Raw genomic sequence first — 23908 nt, 5'->3', positions numbered from 1 at the left:
GAAAAACATTTAATTCAGGTGGCTTACATTTTCAGAAGTTTAGTCTATTATCATCGTGGTGGGACATGATGGGTGTGGTTGGCAGCATGGAAGCAGATGTGGTGCTGGTTACGTCTTGATCAGAAGGCAACAGGAAGTGGTCTGAGACACTGGGTGCAGCTTGAGCATATATGAGATCTCAAAGCCCACCTCCACAGTGACACACTTCCTCCAACAAGGCCACATCTCCTAATAGTGTCACTCCCTGAGCTTATGGGGGCCAATTACATTCAAACTACTATAGTGGCTCATAACCATCTGTGTGTAACTCTAGATCTAAAGCATTCAATGCTCTCTTCTGACCTCCACAGGTTCCTGCATGCATAGAGTACACATATATACATCCAGGCACATACATATTTACATAAAACAATCTTAACTTTTTCCTTTATTTTGTGGATGTGTGTGTTTTGTCTGCACATATGTCTGTGCATTACTTCCATGTTTGGTGCCTATGGAGGCCGGAAGAGGGTTTTGGATCCTCTGGGACTGGAGTTACAGATGGTTGTGAGCTACCATGTGGGTGATGGGAATCAAACCTGGGTCCTCTGGAAGAGAGAAGCAGCCAGTGCTCTTAACTTCTAAGCCACCTCCAGCACACACACACACACACACACACACACACACACACACACACACACACAGTGAGAGAGAGTTTGTTTTTGTTTATGTTTTTCAAGACAGTGTTTTTCTATGTAGCTTTGGAGCCTGTCCTGGAACTCACTCTGTAGACCATGCTGTTCTTGAACTCACAGAGATCCGCCTGTCTCTGCCTCTCAAGTACTGGGATTAAAGGTATGTACCACAACTGCCTGAACCAATAAATAATTTTTAAAAATTAAAAATATCAGCCGAGGGCTGGGTGTGGTATGCCCAGGCTGTCCTTGAACTCACAGAGATCCGCCTGCCTCTGCCTCCCGAGTGCTGGGATTAAAAGTGTGCACCACCACCACCCAGCTGAGCCAGAATTATATAGTGAAACCTTGTCTCAAAAAAAAAAAAAAAAGGCCAGGCGGTGGTGGCACACACCTTTAATCCTTCTCTGCTAATCCTTCTATGTCAAGGAGTTTTAGTTATCTTTCCCAAGCCTATGATCTGACCTGGTGTGACCTCTATGTCATCCAGGCCTCCACCCTCACTCCCGAGAAGCAAGGTTGAATTCAGGCAGCAGCGAGACCATATGCAGACCAAACCCACCTAGTGGACAATACAGTCCCTGTGGGTGACATGGCCGTGCCAGCTACAGTACCAAACTGGGACTACCAGCCAGGTCAAAATGGCCGCCAGAGGAAGGACCTCATAGTCTGCTGCCTCCTTCAGAGTATAGAAATGTCTTGGACAAAGTTGTTAATTTTGATAAACTCTGAGAGATTACACAGTGAGCTGACAAAAATCTGGCCATTTCTCTACATCAATTACAAGAGACCATGGTCCAATGTACTTGCCTTGACTCAGACTCCCTGGCGGGAGTCATGGTCTTAGCCGCCCCTTTCCTTCTCAGTCAGCACCAAACAGAAAGAAATTAAAAAGGACTGACAAGGGTCCCCAAATGCCCATACAGGAAACCTTTTAAAGTTTTTAATGCCCAAGAGGAGGCAGCTGAGTCTTCCAGACAGGCCTGGCTGCAACAGAAGGCTACACTCCAAGCCCACGCCTTGGCAGCTGCCCTGAGGCCATTGGTGTCCCTATAAGGAGGACAAGGGAAGTCGACGAGGCTCCATCCTGCTGGAGCTCAGTCTGAGTCAACTCTGCCAGGAGCCTGCTTCAAATGCAGCCAGGAAGGCCAGTGGTCCTGGTGCTGCCTCGACCCTCAGCTGTCACCGAGGCTGTGCCCTGTCTGCCAGCAGCCTGGACACTGGAAATTGGAATGCCCCCACGGGGGCTCATCCTCTATGCCATACCTCAGAGGTCCAGCCTCATGGACACTGGCATCTGAGACTCTTCCAGCCTTTGAACTCCTCAGCCTGGTGGAGCACTGACACCACCCAGACTTGGAGACTCCATCACCCTTGCTGAGCCTAGGGTAACGCTCCAGGTAGCAGGTAAGTCCATCACTTTTCTGGTGGGCACAGGAGCTACCTATTCTGTCTTTATCTCTCACTCAGGTCCCATAATTCCCTCACCAATTTCTGTCATGGGGTGGATGGGAACCCTTTATTTCTGCCTAAGACCCTGACACTTCCCTGCATTTTTTTTTGCACAATCTTAAATGGTCTTATAATAAAAACCCAGAGACAAATATTGGGGTAAATGCTGAAAGATCAGAGAGACAAGGGAACAAGCCACAGCCACTTCTCACCTCGCCAACTCCACGAATCCTCTGACTGAATGCCCCTTGAGTCCTCAGCTGAAAGGGCCTAATTCCTGTCTTCTCCCACCTTATATTCTTTCCCTGCCCAGTCATATCACTTCCTGTTTCAACCTTCCCAGTGCTGGGAATAAAGGTGTGTGCCACCACTGCTTGGCTGTTTCACTTTTAGACTGGAATAAACTCATGTAGCCCTGTGTGGCCTTGAATTCACGGAAATACACACTTATCTCTGCCTCTGCCTCCCAAGTGCTAGGATTAAAGGTGTGTGTCACCACTGCCTGATCTCTATGCCTACCTCTGTGGCTGGTTCTGTCCTCTGATCTTCAGGCAAGCTTTATTTCTTAGATTATAAATATATCACCACATTTCCCCTTTTTTGTCTAAAATAATAAAAGAAGGTTATAACTAATATAAGAAAAACTATAGACAATAAATACAATAACTATATACAATATATACAGTCAAGAATTACATTAATAAGCCAGGTGGTAGTGGCACATGCCTTTAATCCCAGAGCCAGGCAGATCTCTGTGAGTTCGAGTCCAGCCTGGTCTACAGAGTGAGATTCAGGACAGGCACTAAAACTACACAGAGAAACCCTGTCTCGGGGCGGGGGGGGGGGGGGCGGGCGGCGGAGAATTACATTAATAATGTCCAGTCCATTAACAATTGACAAATTCAGAGAAAATACTCACTTATTTATCATATTTTGGTGAGTCGAAAGTGTTGTACCTAATTCATTTTCTATCCTAACTTGTATTACCTACCAAAAACTATCTTTAGGTATCTTTCAAACTTATACACTTTACACCTCTTTAGTGAGTTTCTTTTCTGAATTTGTTAACAAGGAAAACTATAACTATCTTCTAGTCTTCAAATCCATCAGAGACCTAAGAAGGAAATAATATTACCTGAGTAAATAGGAAATGCAGAGCAAACAACTTCCAAAAAATGTGAAAAATGACAGAAACAGCTGACTACCTGGACAGTCACCCAAAGTTTCTCTGCAACATTGGAGCATCCATTTTCAGCCTAGAGGCCTAGCGTATCTGACAGACTTTTCTATGAAGCAGAATTTTCTGAAGGGCCTTCCTACATTATCTTGGCAAGGTTTGGCAGTCCTTTGTGTCCTGCTTGTCCATTTTGGACAGCATATTGTCAGCAGTCAAAGCAAGAGTACTTTCTTGCCCAGTGGCTAACTTTTGCCACAAAGAAAGTAAACTCCATATGGAGTTTCTTTGATGCCCATCATCTTCTCTGAAGTATATTGGTGCTGCCAGGAGCAGACATGACTCCTTGCCATACAAAAAGAATCTATGTTATTAAAACACCTTAAATGCCATATTCTGTAGATCTCTGAAGTGTTTGAAGATGACCTGTCTATCTAAAATATATCTCTGTTTGACCTTGAAAACATACATAATCTGACTACAAGTTCGATTGTAGTAGGTGACTAACTACTAACCTGCATTTCTATATTATCCTAAATAGTTTATAATAATAACTTTCAAGGACTAACAATTTGCATTGCATCATTAAATGAATTGTATAGGTACAATACCTTGAACAAGATTAGAAATATATGTACAGAATGTTCTAACAAAAATAATCTCAACTTTGTATCAATACACACAATTTGTATACAATATACAAAAATCCAATCCAATGTAAAATATTTAAAACTAGTAGATTCAGTAATCTACCTTTTTTTTTTTTTTTTTTTTGGTTTTTCGAGACAGGGTTTCTCTGTGTAGCTTTGCGCCTTTCCTGGGACTCACTTGGTAGCCCAGGCTGGCCTCGAACTCACAGAGATCCGCCTGGCTCTGCCTCCCGAGTGCTGGGATTAAAGGCGTGCGCCACCACCGCCCGGCCTGTAATCTACCTTTTTATCTTATCATATCCATAGCCTCCTTTTTTTCTTTTTTTTTTTTTTGTTTTTCGAGACAGGGTTTCTCTGTGTAGCTTTGCGCCTTTTCCTGGATCTCGCTCTGTAGACCAGGCTGGCCTCGAACTCACAAAGATCCACCTGCCTCTGCCTCCCGAGTGCTGGGATTAAAGGTGTGCGCCACCACCGCCCGTCTTTCTTTTTTTTCAAACAAGAACCCTGAGTCTAATCTCCTTTGTTTAGCTTCTTTTCTTGACCATTACCAATAACAATTTGTAATCAACCACCAAAACAATGACAACTATCCATAATTAAATGACCCAAAACCACCCACCCTATCTCTTGGGAATGTGGGTATCGTGTTCTTAAAATTACTTCCTGCTGTCTGGGGGTGATGGCATCTTTAAGGGATCCTGAAAAGAAAATTTGGGTTAATTGTCAAGTCCTGGGAGAGGTAGCTGTATCATTTGTTGTCCAATCTCTGCATAATGGGAAAGTGCAGGGATTGTCTCAGGTCCTGGCTAGAGTAGTCTGTGAGGCTGGATCATTTCAGTTAGCCATCTGGAAATTGTCCTAAGCACTTTGTAGTCCTAAGCCGATCTTTGAGTGGTGTTTGTCAGCTTAGTGGTGTTATCATAGCCCTGATGGAATCATCGTTGTGGGCCCCCATGATCTTTTTGGAGACTTCAAAGGTTGCTGTTAGATGTGGTCATGGTTCACTGCAGAAAACTGATAGAGACTCAAACCTGAAATCATATACAAGAAGTTAGATGAAGCCTTTTTTTTTAAAGAATTAGTTAGTACTCTATATAACCATTAATATGATGAGAAAAGTTTTAAATATATATATATTAATCATAAATTTTGACATAAAATTCATACCTTAAAAAAGTTTTAAAGAGTTAAAATAAAACCAAAGGATCATGAGATTAGTAGCAATAGAATAGTCTCTTAATTTTGGTTTTTCTTCTGTCTCATATCAGGTGGCTCGTCTAACATGATACAGAGATTTTGCATTTTCCTTTAACAAGCATGCTTAGATTTAGAGAAGGAGAGAGCCGTACAAACTCCAAATCCAGCTTTAATTTTTTTGTTGTTGTTTTTTGTTTTTTCAAGACAGGGTTTCTCTGTGTAGCTTTGGTGCCTGTCCTGGAGCTCATTCTGTAGACCAGGCTGGCCTCAAAATCACAGAGATCTACTTGGCTCTGCCTCTCAAGTGCTGGGACTAAAGGCTTGCACCACTGTCGCCTGGCCCTGCTTTAATTTTTTATTGAACTGGGACCACATAAAAACCATTTGCATTATGTTTCTGTAGAGAACAGCAGAAACAAACAGGAAGATTTATGAAATTTTATCCTGTTAAATATGTGATATACCAATAGGCCAATTTACTCTTTTTCTTGGGACTTTTTTTTGGGTGATTTGTCCTTTTTCTTCAGATGTTTCATTTGTCCAATGTTCTTCAGATTCCTTACCCTTCATTCTCCTGAAAAAACAAACAAACAAAACCTTCCCCAACCCTAACTTTGGGGAAGTTCCCAATCTAATCTTTATCAGTTTTGATTTATAGTTTCTTCTGACTTTTTGTTCTCTCTTCTATAGCTGTTCTATCATCTAGAGCTGTATGGTTTCTTACAATAGGCATTAGACCCTCTAATTGCTCTGGGAAGGGGTTTCCTCCATGATGACAGAAAAGGACTGAATGGAATGTAACATGAGGGTCTGTGAGAGGCCCCTCAGGACATTTCCTGTCAGCAAAGGCAAGGGATTACCTTGTCTGTCCCTTGTTGATCTGCATTCATTAGTCCAAAAACTGCCTTTGCCACACCTTCTGCATAATCCAGAAGGGAGGGGCGTTCTGTTGGGATTATTTCTTCAAAAAAAAATTGTTTCTAGGAATGCTCTGTTTACAGTCCCTTTTTAGGTGACATTGTTTACTGCAATTGAAACAGTTGACTATACTATTTTTCTTCAAACCTCTGGAAATCACCCCTTCTATCCAAGCATCATCATGGTCAGGATATTCAATACTGATTGTATCTCAGATCCATTCCTCCAAGGGTGCTGATCTTGCCTTTAATGGCCTAATTACCCTTTTGCATTGTACACTGGCATTTTCAAAGGCCAGAGATTTAATTATTATCTGTCTAGCTTCTGAATTTGGTATCATTCTATTTACTACTTCAGTCTTTCTAAGAAATCAGTGAAGGTTCCTTTTGGGCCCTGTATACCTTTAGTAAATGACTCAATTTTCTTTTCTACTTCTTCTTTTTTTTAAATTTATTTATTTTTATTTTATGTGCATTGGCATTTTGCCTGCATGTAGGTCTGTGTGAGGGTGTCAGATTTTGGAGTTATAGACAGTTGTTAGTTGGCATGTGGGTGCTGGGAATTGAACCCGAGTCCTCTAGAAGAGTAGTAAGTGCTCTTAACCACTGAGCCATCTCTCCAGCCCCCTTTCTACTTCTTTAGTTCTGTCCCAAGCATTCAAGACTGCTATGGGGCATAAAGCCAGGGTGTGGTCATCGTATAAAGATTGTTTTGCTGGGTAGCGGTGGTGCATGCCTTTAATCCCAGCACTTGGGAGGCAGAGGCAGGCAGATCTCTGTGAGTTCGAGGCCAGCCTGGTCTACAGAGCAAGATCCAGGACAGGCACTAAAACTACACAGAGAAACCCTGTCTCGAAAAACCAAAAAAAAAAAAAAAAATTGTCTTTGTACATCAGCATAATCACCCTCCCCAAGAAACTGTTTTGGCAAATTTCAATACCTCTATTCCTACTTCATTATTCAATGGTTTTAGCCTCATCCTTCCACCCGATCCTCCATTGTAATTGGGGACCAGTCTCTAAGAATGTTATAACCAAATCTCTCCAGTCTGGAGGGATAATTCTATTAAAAGTTGATCACGAGTTTAACATCTGCTTCACAAACATTGAGGGCATGCCATATGAGACTATTGCTTCTTTGAGTTTCCTCAAATCTAACATTTGCACAGGAGTCCATTCAGCTCTTACACAGTCTTGGGGATATCTATCATTTGGTAGTTCCTGTAAGGTTACTGGATAAATTAAGGTTGGCTGTTTGAAAGCCTTAGGCTGTTTCTCTGTAACCTTATAATGCAATGCTGAAATTGGTTCTCCTTTAAATTCCTTTATCTGGCTGGGCAGCGGTGGCACACACCTTTAATCCTAGCACTGGAAGCAGAGCCAGGTGGATCTCTGTGAGCTTGAGGCCAGCCTGGTCTACAAAGCGAGATCCAGGGCAGGTACCAAAACTACACAGAGAAATCCTGTCTTGAAAAACCAAAAAAAAAAAAGAAAAAAAAGAAAAAAAAATCCTCTTTCTGGGTCTGAATATCTCTATTATCTGTTTTAATAAGTTTTTATCAAACTGATAATGTTTATAATTGACATTATGTCAAACCCATCTAAGTTAATTATCCTCTCATTTAATTGTTTCATTTTCAAACTGTCTAATGTATTATCAAACAGAGACCAACTCCTTCCATTGTAATAGTGTTTCCCATTCTTATTAATGTGGGAAAAAAAACTCCCTTTTAACTAATTTCTCCCTTTAAGAAATCCCAATTGACTCATCAAATCTGCTAACAATGACAGTGCAGATGATGGTGTGGCAGCCGCCTGAGGAGTGGTCCAGAGGAAGCCACGACCCACCAGGAAAGGGGAGAAGCCAAACAGCCAGCAGTCTACATGGGGGAACGTGAGAAAGCAGCTAATTCCCGCATGTTTGGAGCCTGGGCCTGGGTTTGTGCCTGTGGAGTCTGCCGTGTGCACAGAGGAGTGTGTGAAAGCAGCTACTCCTATGGGTTTTGGAGCCCAAAAACCTATGGCATTTGCTGCAGAGAGGATGCAACATAAACTTAGCCGGCAGGGTAGGGACTCTGGCCCAGGTGCCTCTCTGGCCTATGCCACAGTCAAGCAACTTTTTTGTGAATTCATGCCCCAAAAGTTGGACGCCAACTTTTTTTTTTTTTTTTTTGGTTTTGCGAGACAGGGTTTCTCTATTTAGTCTTTGCTGTCCTGGAACTTACTCTGTAGACCAGAACTCAGAGATCTACCTGCCTGTTTCCGAGCCCTGGGATTAAAGGCATGTGCCACCACTGCCTGGCACTTCCCTGCATTCTTGCAGGGCGATTCTTCTCAAACTCTTTTCTAGTCATACCCGCCTGCCCTGTACCTCTACTTAGTCGTAATATCCTCAGTTGCTTTGGGGCCACACTCACTTTGGCCCCCACACTCTCTCCTGCTTCCCATCTTCTCCCCTTAATAGCCTCACAGGTCCCTACCCCAGACTGTCCTATCCCTATCTATCTAGTAGATCCCCAAATATGCGTTGCTACTCACCACCATCCAGCCCTAGTTCTCCTTAAGAGTCCCTCCTTCTTCCCTTCCAGACCCCAGTTTCCTATTTCTAAAACCCATCACTGAGGCCTCAAGCCCATTATTACCCACCTTTTGTCTCAGGGTCTTTTAATTCCTATCAACTTACCCTGCAACACCTCCATTCTTTGAGTGCGTAAACCCTCTGATGCTTTCCGTTTAGTTTAAGACCTCTGCCTCATCAACAAAACAGTTATTCCAACACACCCAGTGGTTAACAACCCCTACAACCCCCTTTCTAACATTCCTCCTACCACTTCCCATTTTACTGTCCTGGATTTTTTTTTTTTAATTTATTTATTATGTATACAGTGCATATATCCCTGCAGGCCAGAAGAGGGCACCAGATCTCATTACAGGTGGTTGTGAGCCACCATATGGTTGCTGGGAATTGAACTCAGGACCTTTGGAAGAGCAGTCAGTGCTCTTAACCACTGAGCCATCTCTCCAGGCCTACTGTCCTGGATTTAAAAGACACTTTTTTTTTTTTTTTTTTTTTTTTTTTTTTTTTTTTACTGTCCCTCTAAACCTTGACTCATACCTCCTCTTTGCCTTCACCTTGGAGGACCTTGACACCCAGAAGACCTCCAAACAGCTTACATGGACTGTATTCCTCAGGGTTTCCGGGACAGCCCTCATTTCTTTGGCCAAGCCTTGGCCCAGGATCTTTCCACCTATGACCCTGGTCCTAGCACACTCCTCCAATACATAGATGACCTTCTTCTCTGCAATTCCTCCTGCCTCTTTCCCAACAGGCCCCCTTTTTGCTCCTGACCTACCTCTGCCCCCTGGGATACCATGTTTCCCCACCTAAGGCTCAGCTATGCATCCCCCCCCCCCCCCCCCCCCCCCCCCCCGTGGTGTATCTGGTATTCAACTCAACCCGGGGTCTAAGACTTTCACCTCTGACAGAGTCCGAGCCCTGTGGGATTTACAGCGCCCAACCACAGTGAGCCCTCTCTTTACTGAGGGATGCCCTTCTAACAGCCCCTGCCCTAGCTCTTCCAGACTCTACCTGACCACTGGGGTTCTAGTCCAACCAGTTGAACCTTCAAATCGGTCTGTTGCTTTTCTGTCCAAACACCTAGGAACACCCCCTCCACCCCCACCTCCCTTGTGTGGATGGCAGCTATGCCTAAGAGCCCTAGCAGCAGTGGCTGGGAAGCCCTCAAGATCACCCTGTTCCAGTCAATCACTGTATGTTCCACCCACTGCCTGTCAGACCTTCTGAATCATTCTTCTCTCTCCCTCCTTGGACCCTCACGGGTTCAGGTCTTTCATTTACTGTTTCTAGAAAACCCCCAAATTACCTTGGCCTCCAGCCCTGCCCTAAACCCTGCAACCCTCCTCCCTCTCTCTTCCTCCTCTGGTACCCCATTTCACTTCTGCTCAGAGGCTGTGGAGGCCTTAAGCTCACCCTGGCCTGGTCTTCTAGACCAATCCCTCACAAACCCCCAACTCACCCTCTTTGTTGATGGAAGCTCTCTTATAGACACATCAGGAAACTGCCAGGCGGCGTATGCAGTGGTCACTTTCACTAAAGCAGTTGAAGTGACCCACCTGCCAATGGGGACCTCTTCACAAAAGGCCAAATTAATCACCCTGACTAAGGTTCTCCAAAGAGACAGGGGTCAACGGGCTGACATCTATCTATACAGACTCTAAATATTCCTTTCTAATAGCCCATACCCATTTTGTCCTTTGGAAGGACAGGGCTTCCTCACTACCAGGGCACTCCCATAGTTAACAGACCCCGTATAGCCAAGCTCTTGGAGGCCCTCCAGCTCCCTGCAGAGGTAGCCATAATCCACTGCCAGGGACATCAGTCCTCCAAGGAACCAGTGGCCCTAGGCAATGCCAGGGCTGACTCAGTAGCCTGGGGTTGGCCTCCAGCTCCACTGGATCAACAGAACATATTTGTTTTTGACACCCTCCTATCAGCCCTGTTATCAACTAGAGGAGAGGGATGAACTCCTGAAAAAATGGGCCACGCAGACAAAGGATGGATGGTGCTACTTAAATAACCACCTCATCCTCCCCCAGGTCAGGCCCCGTCTGTCATTTCAGACATCCGCCAGACCTTACACACAGGCCCCAAAGCTTGTTCCATTTCTTAGAGCCCGTCTTTGACCCCATCCATCTTCAAGCCTGTATTTTATAGGTTCACTCCTCCTGCCAGATGTGTGCCAAGGCCAACCCAAGGGGGCCCTCCAGATATGCCAGCCCCTGCACCAGGACACCAACCGGGCGAGGACTGGCAGGTTGACTTTACCCACATGCCCACTCATAAAAAGCTCCATTATCTCCTAATTCTTTTTGACATTTTTACAGGATAGATAGAGGCATTTCCCACCTCCAGGGAAACAGCAGATGTGGTGGCTCAGGCACTCCTTGAACACGTCATCCCTCAGTTTGCTATGTCACAGACCATCCAAATGGACAACAGGCCAGCCTTCACTTCCAGGGTCATTGAGTGGAAGCTCTCAACATCTCCTGGAAGCTCTATGTTCCCTAATGCCCACAGTCCTCAGGAAATGTTGAGAGGGCCAACGGATTCAGCAAAAAATAATTCACCAAATCTGTCCATTGATCTCAGGTTATCTTGGCCCTCTCTCCTCCCTGGCCCTTGCCTGACTCCAGGCCACCCCATGCTCTCCTACAGGCCTAGGCCCTTTGAGCTCCTTTAGGAAAGGCCCTTCCTCCTCATTCACCACCTCCTGGCCCAGACCCCTCCACTGGCCAGGTATCTCCCCTACCTCTCCCTCCTGAGGTCCCTTCTCCATTCACATGCTGGCAGCTACCTCCCTGCCCCCACACCAACGGACCCAACTGCCTCTGAGCCACCCCACTTTCCCTGGGGGACCGAGTACTCCTCAAACAGCTATCTCTTAAGTCTCTAGAACACCAATGGACAGGACACTACACCATGATCCTCATCACCCCTTGAGCTGCCAAGCTCCTGGGATATCAACTCTGGTACCATCTCTCCAGGCTCAAGTGGGCACCTATCCAGGATAAATGGTCTGTCCAGTAACTGGGACCCTCCACCCTCTGGTTTTCTAAATTTACCCAATGAAGGGCCTATCTGCTCTTCTTCTGCCTTGCTCATCCATCCATCTTTGTTGGTACAGCCAGGGCACATCTCCGTTCCATTCTTACTGGCAATCTCCATTCTCTCCATGGCTAGTACCATTCATAGGGCCGGTGATAACCACCTATTTTTTCTCCTAGCAACTTGCCTTCTCCTCTTCCTCAAGAAACAGATCCCTGAGGTCTCCAGGATGGCAGTTAATCAAATGCTTCTTCCCGCACACCTTCCACTGAGTGTGAGTCCACTGACTCCCGACTCCACATTGTCCCATGCCAGCAGGAAGTAGCCAGACTTGAACCAGTGCCCATATATCAAAAAAGGCTGTGATGTTCAGTTGGAAGCTCTGCTTCAGTCTCACTAACCCCATTCTACACCCCCCACCTCTGCTAAGCAGCGGCTCCTCCCCTGGTTACTCAAGACCACACCTACAGGGTAATAAAATTGCTTCCTAGAGAGCGGCTACCTGGTTTTTCCAGGTCTCCTCTCCCTGTCTCATCTCTGGGGGGGGGGGGGGGGTGCAGGAAAAGGCTACCTAGAGCATTTTGCCAATAAACCTGGTCTTTTATTTATTTATTTATTTATTTATTTATTTTTTTTGGTCTTTTATTTTTAATTTGGCTTGATTTGGCTTACTGCGTCAGTGGAGAGATTTAACATTGGGGTACAGAAACCTTTTACTACCTTTTTAAAAAACCCAAACAAACAAAATACATCAAGAGAAAGGACCATGTGTGTTGGCTAAGGCCTGTAATCCCAGCACAGGCTGGGGTAGGAGGATGCTCTTGAGTTATAGGTCAGCATGGCTACAGAAGGAATTTCAGTCCAGCTGGGCTACAGAGTGAGACTCTATTTCAGAAAACCAAAAGGGTTGCTGGGCGGTGGTGGCTCATGCCTTTAATCCCAGCACTCGGGAGGCAGAGCCAGGCGGATCTCTGTGAGTTCGAGGCCAGCCTGGTCTACAGAGTGAGATCCAGAACAGGCACCAAAACTACACAGAGAAACCCTGTCTCAGAAATCAAACAAACAAAAAACAAAACAAATACACATACACATACACAAGTAGAGCTGGGGTTGTAGCTCAGTGGTAGTTTGCCTAGTATACGTGAAGTCCTGGGTTCATCCCTAACACTGGGGAGAAGGGCAGGAAAGAGAGAAAGAAGGAAAGAATGAAAGCTTCTAGATCTAAGGGTTGGATGTGGTGATGTGCCTATCGTCTCATTCACTTGGAAGGCTGAGGCAGAAGGATTGTTGGACCCCAGGAGTTAGAGTTAGGAGGCAACCTGGGCAACACAGGAAGAACCTGTCTCAAAAAAAAAAAAAAAAAAAAAAAAAAAAAAAAAAAAAAAGAAAAAAAGAAATTGAAGGGTTTCCTGAACCCAGAGCCAGTTCATGTTTGTGCAAACAGCAATGCCCCGAGAACATGCATAAAATGAGTGCTCCTTTCAGTGCACAGGGAATACAGGTTTTTGCCACAGGTTGCGGTGGGCTCTGGGAATAGCTGCTAGCCATCCACAACATGCCTCTTGGGCATGAGGTCTGCCTGTTCTAGGCTATTCTGGCCCTGCTTTCTCCCTATGTGGTGAGGCAGAGCCTGGCTTGTGTTGCCCAGGATTCCTGTGGGGTAACATAAAATCCTCTGGCAATTTACAATTATTAAGTCATTCAAATTTCATATCCCACTTGAGTGCTAGCCACATCAGAGGGAGTTTTAAAGGACAATGAAATGTCTCTGCATAAATGAATCATAATGATTAAAATGTACCAAAAAAAAAAAAAATCACTGTGCACCAGGAAATCCCTGGGTAAGCACTCTGTGTTTATTCCCCAGACTCCAGGAGGTGGGGTTTGTTTTACAGATGAGGAAAACCTAGGCTCAAAGGGATTAAGACCTTTCTCTAGGGGTTAGAGAGATGGCTCAGTAGTTGGAAATGTGTACAGCTCTTACAGAAGACCTGAGTTCAATTCCAGCACTAGTACCAGGTAGCTTCACAAAAGCCTGTTAGCTTCAGCACCAGGGGATTTGATGTCCTCTTCTGGTTTCTGTGGGCACCAGCATCCATGTAAGCACACATACACACACATATTTTAAATGAAAATAAGAGCCTTCCATGAATACCATGAATTTCTCCCCCCAACACCAAAATGCCTTCAAATTTAGCCTAAATCCAAGATCCTTCAGAATCCAGGCTCCTCTTTTAACCTTAGTTAGTAGCCACCTTAGTGTCTTGGCAACAAAGGCCCCATTCCCACATTGGGGCCTATTCCTATTACCTTCATTCTACAATGAAGGTTCTGGGGAGTCTCAGGTCATCAGGCCTGACTGCAGGAGCTTTCACTTACTAAGTTATTTCGATGGTCCTCATAGAAAGCTCTTAATGGACAAGGTGATCAAATCAGATTTTTAAATATTTTTATGTGTAGGGGGTTTTACCTGCTATATGTCTGTGCATGTACATGCCTGTCACCCAAGGATGCCAGGAGAAGGCATCAGATTCCCTGGAACTAGAGTTAGAAATGGTTGTGAGCTACCATGTGTACTGGGAATTGAACCTGGGTCCTCTGGGTGAGCAGCCACTGCTCATAACCTGTGAGCCCTCTCTTTAACAACCAAATCAGATTTTCTTGCCAGTATCTATCTGTGATGAGAGGGTTGCTATGCTGAAGGCAAGCTGTCTGACAGATGTAGAAGTAATGCCTTGGGTTTGAAGCCCAGGATGTCCACTTAGAAGTCACACAAATGACCTTTTCAGGTCCTTGAGTCTTAATTTCTTTGCTGGTGAATAAGGGGTAACACTCATTTTACAGTGTTGTCAGGAGGATGAGTTAACCTATGAAAAATGTCTACACATAGTAGGTGTTCGGTGTTAGCGGCTCTGTGGGATGTGGGAGTGTTGAAATGGGTTGTACGTGTTCAGCAAGCCCTCAACCATGGCTCCAGGGTCAGCTTTTTAAGAAATGATGAAATCAGGACAATGGTTCTACCACTGAACTACAGCTCTAGCCCCAAGGCTCATGCTTTGGATGAAAGGAGAGAGCCCTATCTCTATGACTTTGCTCTCTGGGCTTCTCCTGCTTGATTGCCTGAGGTCAGAATCTTATCTACACTTTAACATTATTTTGCCCAGGATCTATCCTGTTTGAAAGCGATAATGCTCACAGAAGGCTTAGCAAAGGCCCAGCCCATGCTAATTGCATGATGCTTGTAGCTATTATTAAGATTAAAAAAAGGAAACTAGCTCAGAAAAGAATAACAATTAAGCAATTATCAATCTGCTATCAGCCTACTGTAAACAAGAAGTCAAATCTTTCTGCTGGGAACAGATTTTGATTGGGATAAAGAAGTCTGAGATCTCAGAACCTGTGATGAGAAGCTGGGGAACTGAAGGACCACCTGGGAATTTCCCCTGGAGTTACTCAAGCCTGAGGAGGAGTGGGAACTCCACACTTGAGGATGCCATAGTAGGAAGTAGCTGCTGTGTCCTGGTCAGGAGATGGGGAGGCTCAGCCAGGTAGAGGTGGTGGGGAACATGCCTTCCAGGTGTTCTTTTACCCTTCTGGGAGCATCTGGGGCTCCCAGGAGTTGTCATGAATTAGGTATGCACTACATGTAAAGCTTAAAAAAAAAAAAAAAGCAAAAAAACCCAAGCAGGGCACAGATGCCTGCAATTCCAGTAGAGGCAAGAGGATCAGGAGTTCAAGGTCATCCTCAGGCACATAGGGAATTGAAGTTAGCCTGAGCTACTTGAGACCCTCTCTCAAAAAACAAGCAAGCTAACAAACCCAGAAATACCAACCTACACCCCAGCGCCCAAACCCACCAATGTAGTAGGTAGGAATCAGAACACAATCTTTTTTTTTTTTGGATTTTTGAGAGAGGGTTTTTCTGTGTAGCCCTAGCCATCCTGGAACCCACTCTGTAGACCAGGATAGCCTCAAACTCAGAGCTCCACCTGCCTCTGCGCCCCCACCCCCAAGGCTGGGATTAAAAGATACACACCACCATTGCCCAGAACAGTCTTAATAGTCTTGTGTGTGCATGTTCACGTGTGGAAGCCAGAGGACAACCTCAGGTGTTCTTCCTCAGGTGCTGTCCACCTTTTTATTTTTGAGACAGGGTCTCTCACTGGCCTAGATCTCACCAGACAGAGCGTGCCCATTGGCCAGTGAGCCTGAGGGATCTATCTGTTGGTCACCAGCTCCTCAGTGCTGGGATTAGAAACACAGGTCATCATGCTAGACTTTTTCTGAGTAAATTCTGGGGACTGAACTGGGGTCCTCATGCTTGCAAGGCAAGCATTCTTTACCACTTAGGTATGTCCTCAGATCCAGGGCACTAGTTTTACCTCTGTCCACTACATTGGTCACATGGCCTTAGCAAAATCTGTCAGTTTTGAGCCTCAAATTTTTCGGTTTCGTTTTGTGTGGATGATAGTCAAGCCTCTTTGATTTTTCATTAGTAAGAATGGATATTACCTATTTCTTGGGACTATATAAGCTAATGAATACTCTGAATCTTCATAGTTCGTAGATGCCTGTGACTCCTTTTCACTTAATATTACTGTTTGCTGGGGATAAGGCTCCTACTGAGGGGTGCAAGTGTGGTGTGTAAAGTGTAGATGGAGGTGGGAGGAGGGGACCTTATCAACAAGTGTCACCTCAGCAAACGATGATGGGGAGCCGACTACAGGTTGTGGCCAAAGGCCTCTCCAGTCTTGGGGAAGGCCTCGGTAAGACATCCACCCTAAAGAGCCCTGGGTCAAAGTTGCTGGTAAGGCAGGTCCGTTTGCATCCTAGAAGGCAAGATTCATCTCAGAGAAGGTGGAATCCAGATTCTGGATTCGCTCCATTCATTCCCAGCTGGGTGACCTTGGGGAAGTCACTTTTCTTCTCTGGGCCTCCTCGTTCCATTTCGCACTTAAGAGCATCCGAGGACGACGTGTCGACATAATGCCCGTGACTTGCGACGTCAAGTGCCGGCAAGTAGCATCTGTTATGTTAATAAGTCCCTGCGGCAGGCGGGTTCCTATCAGTCGCCGTGCGCTCTGGCTTAGCCGTTCCCTCTACAGCGACTCGGTTTCTCGCTCCGGCGCCTCTCGACGCTCGCTGGTAGGTCTCGGCGGACCTTGGCCTCGGGTGCCGTTACTATTGTTCTTCCAGGCTGGGCCTCAGGGGAGGGCTCTCTCCCTAAAAACCTCTCCTTTGGTCTCTCCCTCCGCCCGGCACCGTGCGGCGGAGAGCCTCAGCAGCCCCAGATCACCGATCTTTCCCGAGAAATAGAGTCAGCTCCAGCGGCTCTCCCGAGCAGCGGCCGAAGACGCTCCCGAGAGCTCCCGAAGAACCCCGGCCGTTCCCAGTTTCCGGAAAGAGCCGAAGGAGCTTTCTACCCTCGGCCCGCCGAGCCCTTCCGAAAAAGGCCGAAAAGCTCCGAGCGGCCGTCCTGCCGGACTGCTGGAGGCGGCCGCAGCGCCATGTTGGATGCTCTGCTCGTTGAGTGAAGAAAATCCGTCCGCATCGCCCGAGCCCCGCTACCGAGAAGGGCGCCGCTTCCCCCGGGGAGGGGGACAGAGACCCCCCGCCGCCGGTCCATGAGGATATTGCCGTGAAAGGTCCGGTCTCTCCGCCTCCTGCCCCCGCCGGGTCCGGCCCCCCCCTCCCCGGGGTCGCGTTGTCACGGAGACCGGCAGCCGGTGGTGCTGGCCCGCGGGGCGGCTGCTGCTGCCGGCGGCGGCGGCGGCGGAGGCGGCGGCGGCGGCGGCGGAGGGCGTGTGTGACCGGTCCCGGCCCCCTCCTCCTCCTCCTCCCAGCCTCCCCCCGGCCCCCCGCTCCCGCCGCCTCCCCGGGTCTGCCCCCATCCCGCCCCTCCGCTGCCCCCGGCCCCTGCACCCCGGCGCGCCCGGTCCCGCTCTGGGGGGGTTGGTGGCTTCGCTTTGCCATGAGTTTACCGCAGAAACCGGCTCTGAAATCAGGCTCAGCGGCTGCAGCAGGAACCGGACCCGGCACCGGAGCGGCGGCGGCGGCGGCGGCGGCAGCGGCAGCGGCGGCGGTACCGCCTCCTCACCCGGCGGCGGCGGCAGCGGCGGCGGCGGCGGCAGCAGCAGCGGCAGCGGCAGCGGCGGCCCCTCCTCACCCGAACATCAGGGCCCTCCAGACCCCGGCGCCCCAACAGTATCCTTTTCACCTTCCAGCGGTCCAGAGCGACCCTTAGTGGGAGCCTCCTTGCCTGCCGCCACAGCCCAGCAAGGGAAGGGACGGGCAGCCGCTCAAGCCCGGTGCTCCGGGTTTGGCCCGAGCTTTTGGGGTGCACCGGTGGCAGCATTGCTGGGACCCCGGGACCCCCTGCGGTACCGTGCACCCTAGCTCCACCGGGCCATGCCTCTGCAGCTCTTGTGGATCTGGGGGAACCCTGCCCTTGAAAGCCCCCTCCCCTTTATTGGGCAGAATTTGCTGGTGCCTGGAACCAGCCCTGCAGGCAAGGCTTTTCTGATTGTTGGGAGGCCCTGCCTTCTGCGGGGCTCGGTGGCCTCCCTATTATTTCGAAGCCACGGTAAACTTTATTAAAGGTAAATTTCCTGTTCGAAACGAATCAGCTCGTTCCCGAGGTAAGTTGGGTCCTCTGCGTATAGTGCAAGTGTACAAAAAGCACTACCTCTGGCTAATGTATTTAAAAAAATTTTTTTAAAGCAATTAAGAGTTGTGTTGTGGTTTGTGGTGGAACGGGCTAAGGAGGAAATGTTACAGTGGACTCTTCCCTGTCTTTGACCTTTTTAAAGGAAGAGGAAGTTAACTCACATTACCCAGCACCCCCAGAAGTGTCACTTCTTCCAAGACTGGTGTTTTGCTGAACATTTTTTCCCCCAAGGGCTTTATTTAGTAAGTTTGCCCCGCTATAGGCCTAATGTCTGGACGGTACCAGGACTCCTGAGAAAGAGTCTAGTTTCGAATGTGTCTTAATTTCATGATGTCGAAGTTGGGACAGCTTTGATTGAAAAAATCTTAGTGACCAGGTGTTTTAATCAGAATAAAACGTCGAATTCATGGCTCCCATGGAGCTTCAGCAAGGTGTTTTTCTTTTTTTTTTCTTCGGTTTTTTGGAGACAGGGTTTCTCTATGTATTGTAGCCCTGGCTGTAGACCAGGCTGGCCTCGAACTCAAGAGATTTGCCTGCCTCTGCCTCGAGAGTGCTGGTATTAAAAGTGTTCGCCGCTGCCCGCCACCACCACCTAATAAGCAAGGTGTTTGTTGCCTACCTGAGAATAACATTTCATCATTCACCCCTCCTCCCTACCGTCCCTTGTACTTGTGAAAATCAACAAATGATTATTGGATGTCTGCTGTGCTGTGACTTTGGCATCTGCCACCCTGTATTTGACTGTAGACATAGTCATGCTGTTTGAGCTAGTAGGTGCCGGCGGTGAGGGCTGCAGAGCTTTTCCATCTAGTTTGATTCTTGTCTGTATTGGTTACTTTGAGAAGGGAAAAACACTTCCCTTGGGTCACCTCAGGTCGTGGCTTGCTTTCTGTCAAGTGTCCTTTCTGTGTTCTCTAAGTGTTGTTAGTCCACATCTTTCAGAGCTCCAGTGTGGTGTGTGCACTGATTTCATAACGTTTTGACCCTGCGTGGTTCTGTTACGTGCTCGCTCACTGCTGAGAATGTTTAGTGTTCGTGGAAAACCCAGTTACTTCTGACCCACATGCGCAGCTGCTGGCCTGTGAAGGAGCAGGTTGGCTGCTTAGCCTGCTTCAGGGTAGAATTGGGTCGCTTCATCTACCTAGCTTCACTTCATACTTAGTTCAGATTCCTTCCTAATTTTAGGGTTGTTTTTCTTGATGGACTGTGCTTGTAGGTTTCTGTCTCAGGACCAAGTGAGTTATTCATTACCTGCCTCTTTTAGGGAGTTAACCAGAGGAAGCACATAGCATGTGCTCGTGACATACAGAATAGGAAGTAGGGAATCACAGTGTTGTATGTGACAGCCCGTGGTGAAGTTGGTGGCTTCTTTGACTATGAATCGGGTGACTTGAGTATCCCAACTGTGCTTTTTCTCGGTGCACTTCACAGTCGAAGGACTGGAAAGACTCGCAGCTGGTTACAACCTGGAAGTAGTGACTGGTGCTTCAAGTTAAATTTTTATCTTTTCGGGCTGGAGAGATGGCTCAGAGGTTAAGAGCACTGACTGCTCTTCCAGAGGTCCTGAGTTCAATTCCCAGCAACCACATGGTGGCTCACAACCATCTGTAATGAGAGCTGGTACCTTCTTCTGTATACATAATAAATAAATAAATCTTTAAAAAAAAAAAAAAAAAAAAAAATTTTTATCTTTTCTTTAGAATAGAAGATACATCTGTTAAAGATGAGTAAGTTTAAGGTGCCCTTTTCAGAGGACATCATTTTAAATCCTTCGTCACAATATTGGTTCCAACTATGTTGCTTTAGGGTTGCATTTTGCCCCATGTCATGGCAGCTGACATTTTACACTTGATGTATTCTACAGTTCCTGCCTTTCATCTGGCAAGATTACATTGCTAAATTGTAAGCGTTTATCTAGATAGTAAATGAAGCACAGGCTGCAGGCTTCTCCGAACACGTGAGTGGTAAAATAGTGTCACCTGGTAATGGACGAGGTCGGAAATGGATTGAAGTAGAGCAGTTCTGCTTTCCAACTGGAGGGAATGTGGGCATTTGGGTTTGCAAGCGCCATCATCATCAGTAAGTTGTACCCGTGAAGCCCTGGGCTGAAATGCAGAGCTGGAGTTACTCTTTGCGTGGCTTGAGTAGATCTCAGAATATATGGGTACAATTGCTTGCTTCAAATTAATTAGCTTAAGCTGTATATTAAAGTATTGGAAGGGGTTGTATGGCCAGGTGTCCTTCATTTGTACTGAGTGTTCAAGTGTCAATCGAAATGAAGGGAAGTGTTGGAAACAAGGGATTTGAATGTAAACTTGAAGCTATTTCTAAGGAGGCATCAGCTTTGCACAGCAGGAAGGACCCTTGAAGCCAGTTGAAGGAGAAATGGCCACATAGACTGCAAAGAGTCAAAGGATGGCTCCTGGCAGAGCGAGGTCTGGGGGAAGAAAAACCCTACCTAACATGAAAAGTACTAACAGCCAGGAGAACGTGCTGAGGGTTTCTGGAACAGAAGCCAGCTTGAAGCTTCTACCGGGTGAAATCGCAGCTTGGGAATATTTGGCTTGAGATATGCTCAGCTCTCTGTTGCGGTTGGGACGGCTCTGTTAAGAATCTTGACAGTGGACATCCTTTTTCTGGCTGACAGAACAGCTGACATTTTGATCAAAAGCAGTCCTTACACAGACTTTCTACTGAAATTCTTCAGGGGGTTTCTGGGTTTCCCATTAAATCCCAGCTCTGGAGATTGAGACTGCCTGCCTGCCTACCTTTCAGAAAATTCTGGATAAATGAACTTGAGTTAGGTGCCCACTTGAGCAGAAGGGCTGTTCCATATGTTAGGAATACAGTATTCTCCCTGTATGGGAGACTTCTGGGTGTGACTTCTCTCAGGGTTGCTGATAGTCCTGAGGAGTCTTCTTACTGTTTTGGAGCAGCCAGTTAAGAAAATGAGCCAGGGAAGGCTGGAGAGATGGCTCAGTGGTTAAGAGCACAGTCTGCTCTTCCAGAGGACCAGAGTTCAATTCCCAGCATCCCCATGGCAGCTCACAACTGTCTGTAACTAGTTCCAGGGGGATCCAACACTTTCACACAGACATACATGCAGGCAAAATACCAATGCACATAAAATACAAATAAATAAGTCATCTTTAAAAAAAAAAAAAAGAAAGAAATTTGCTGATTATGCCATGCTGTGGTGGTGCACACCTTTGATCCCAGCGCTGGGGAGGCAGAGGCAGGTGGATCTCTGTGAGTTTGAGGCCAGCCTGATCTACAGAGCTAGTTCCAAGACAGCCAGGGCTATGTAGAGAGACCCTGTTTCACAAACAAACAAAAAAAAAAAGAAAAAAAGAAAGAAAAAGAAAATGAGACAGTAGACTTCCCCAGGAGCAGAACTAGGTGGAGATCCGTGTTGACCAGAAGATGACTTGTGTCTCTAGTTCCTTTGTCATAAGTGTTCTTTCGATCTTTGCGATATTGCCGTTGCTTTTTTTGCTTGTTTTTAATTTTTCTCCCATCGATTTTAAGCTGTTCTTTACGGGAGAAGCTTGTAATGTCTTTTTTTTTTTTTTTGCCTTCCGGATAACTAGATTTGGATAATAATACCCACTGCTCTAGAAGTCATATATGCAGGAGTCTATTTAATTTTTCCAAGATATCTGATAAGGTAGGTGTTGTCTGTTTTTCAGACAAGGGTACTGATGTTCAGGGAAGTTAGTTACATTTCCTGTGCTAGTGAAAGGTAGTGTGTGGCAGACTAATGACCAAGGCCAAGCCCACAGCACCCCTCTTCCTCGGCTGGGTGAGCAGCCTGTGTGTAAGGCTGGGAGGAAGATTCAGTTTTCTCCTGTATTTGAGAGAAGCCATGTGGCGTAATCTAGAACACAGCCCTGCTGCCCAGGGTTTTAATTAGTTCACAGCCACAGACTGCTCAGACAAGTATGCTCACTTCCCTCACTGAGTCTAACAGCATAGGGGCCCTCTGTTGGAGTTAGTCGGGTTTCTGCTTGTTCAGAAGTCAGCAAGGCCTCCAGCAAAATCCCTTTATAGCTAGCAGCTGGGATGCAGAGGCTGCCCTGGTGTCGAGTATTTCTCCATTCCTAAGCCTCTCCAGCGAGCAAGTGTCAAATCTTGAATGCTGTGAGACAGAGGCAGGCAGATCTCTGGGCTACACAGTTTCAAACCAAGGCAAGCCACACAAGTTTTTGAAGGCAGATCCTCATGAGGAGGAGAGAGGGAGGCAGAGGCACCATGGGGATCGAGTCCCCAGGTGCCTGTCACAGCGCAGCCTCCTGCCTTCAGCAGGTTGACTGCTTACAGAGGGGGTGGACGTTGGTCACACTGAGTTTAGGCTACCTTGGCACTAATAAGTTGCTGTTTTACCTTGATGTTTCTGATCAGTCTTGAGAGGGAGATTCTTTAAACAAAATTGAAAACTGTGTTTTACATGTAATGGCGAGAATGAACACATATTGCCTGTCTCTCTGGAGGCTCCAGTGTAAGTTTTTGAATTTACTTATTTATTTATCACCTGCTGTCTTCCAGACTGGTGCTGGGTCCAGGGCTGAGATAACATTTGCCCTCAGAGACTGGTTCCAACAGGATACTCTTGAGGTGTAGGACTCAGTGACCACTTGGCTGTGAGTCTGGTCTGCGGACAGCAGAGTTAGAGCTTCGTGGAGGGAGTTGATGTCTGAGCAGGTTAGACCCTTGAGTAAGAATTGATCCAGCTTCCTAGAGCTGCCCACCAGCTACCTGGCTCTTCCCAGTTCTGTGGCTGCTGCAGGGAATTTTAGTAGATTTTAGTCATGTTGCTTTTATGTCTGCCTTACCCCAGTATGGGGAGCTAGAGGAAGTACTGTAGATATGATTGCTGTAGATTCAGGGTGTGTTCTACATGATGGTCTGAGCATATGTGCTCCACTGGTCCTCCACTGTGTCATCCTCCCATTTATCCTACAAGACCGTTGCCCTTTGGGGCTGGATGATGGTCAGCGATTAAGAGCGTTGGCTATTCTTGCAGAGGAGCCCATAGGGTGGCTCACAGCTGTCTGTAATTTCAGTTCCAGGGGATCTGATGCCCTGTTGTGACCAGACCCCACAGGCACTGCACGCACACACGCACGGTACACATAAAATAGTAAGATATCTAAAATAACCAAATTTTTAAAAGAAAAAAAGACCATTGCCCTTCTGATAGTAAACTTTAATTTTGGAATAATTCCTGTTAACCCTAAAATACAAGATTGAGCTTGATATATTCAGAAGTGCTGGTTTTGAATTTGGTGGGTTTGTGTTTGCTCTTACTAATTTAATTTTGAGACAGGGTCTCCTGTAGGGCAGGCTGGTCTTAAACTCTGTATGTATGTGATTGAAGATGACCTTGAACTTCTGACTCTCCTGTCTCTAGAAGTGTTATGTTGTAATAGTCTGGTTGAATACTTGGGAGCATCTCTTTTCCTTTTCTCTGCAGTGAAGGGGTCAGTGACCTTGAATTCCAAGGGCTTGGGATTTTGAAGGTGCGCTTGAAGGTGTGTTTTGCTATTGCAAGT

At 46.6% G+C, this 23908-nt stretch overlaps 1 protein-coding gene and 1 long non-coding RNA gene across 25 annotated transcripts in view; one reads left to right on the top strand and one right to left on the bottom strand.

The window, feature by feature from the left end:
• Positions 1–2962: 2962 nt before the first annotated feature.
• On the bottom strand, positions 2963–17778 carry LOC128097276 (uncharacterized). The gene is made up of 3 exons (XR_008213831.1): positions 17671–17778; positions 4233–4981; positions 2963–4053 (listed from the first exon to the last, which is right to left on the bottom strand). It is a non-coding gene; the product is annotated as an uncharacterized LOC128097276 (long non-coding RNA).
• The window catches only part of Eif4g3 (eukaryotic translation initiation factor 4 gamma 3), a 230441-nt gene continuing 223758 nt past the window's right edge, over positions 17226–23908 (top strand). For 10 of the 24 annotated variants that reach the window (XM_052717673.1, XM_052717672.1, XM_052717669.1 and 7 more), the window contains exon 1: positions 17560–17893. In XM_052717673.1, coding sequence (XP_052573633.1) covers positions 17661–17893 — 233 coding nt within the window. In that variant the 5' untranslated portion in view covers positions 17560–17660. Of the gene's footprint in view, positions 17335–17538; positions 17894–23908 lie in introns of those variants that run through there. The other 14 variants (XM_052717660.1, XM_052717655.1, XM_052717657.1 and 11 more) reach the window with 4 other exon arrangements.

This window comes from Peromyscus californicus, unplaced genomic scaffold, assembly GCF_007827085.1.
Source record: "Peromyscus californicus insignis strain IS unplaced genomic scaffold, ASM782708v3 Scaffold_5__1_contigs__length_169319896, whole genome shotgun sequence".
NCBI lineage: Eukaryota > Metazoa > Chordata > Mammalia > Rodentia > Cricetidae > Peromyscus > Peromyscus californicus.
The sequence above is the reverse complement of the archived record's forward strand: the minus strand, read 5'-3'. Positions and strand labels throughout refer to the sequence as shown.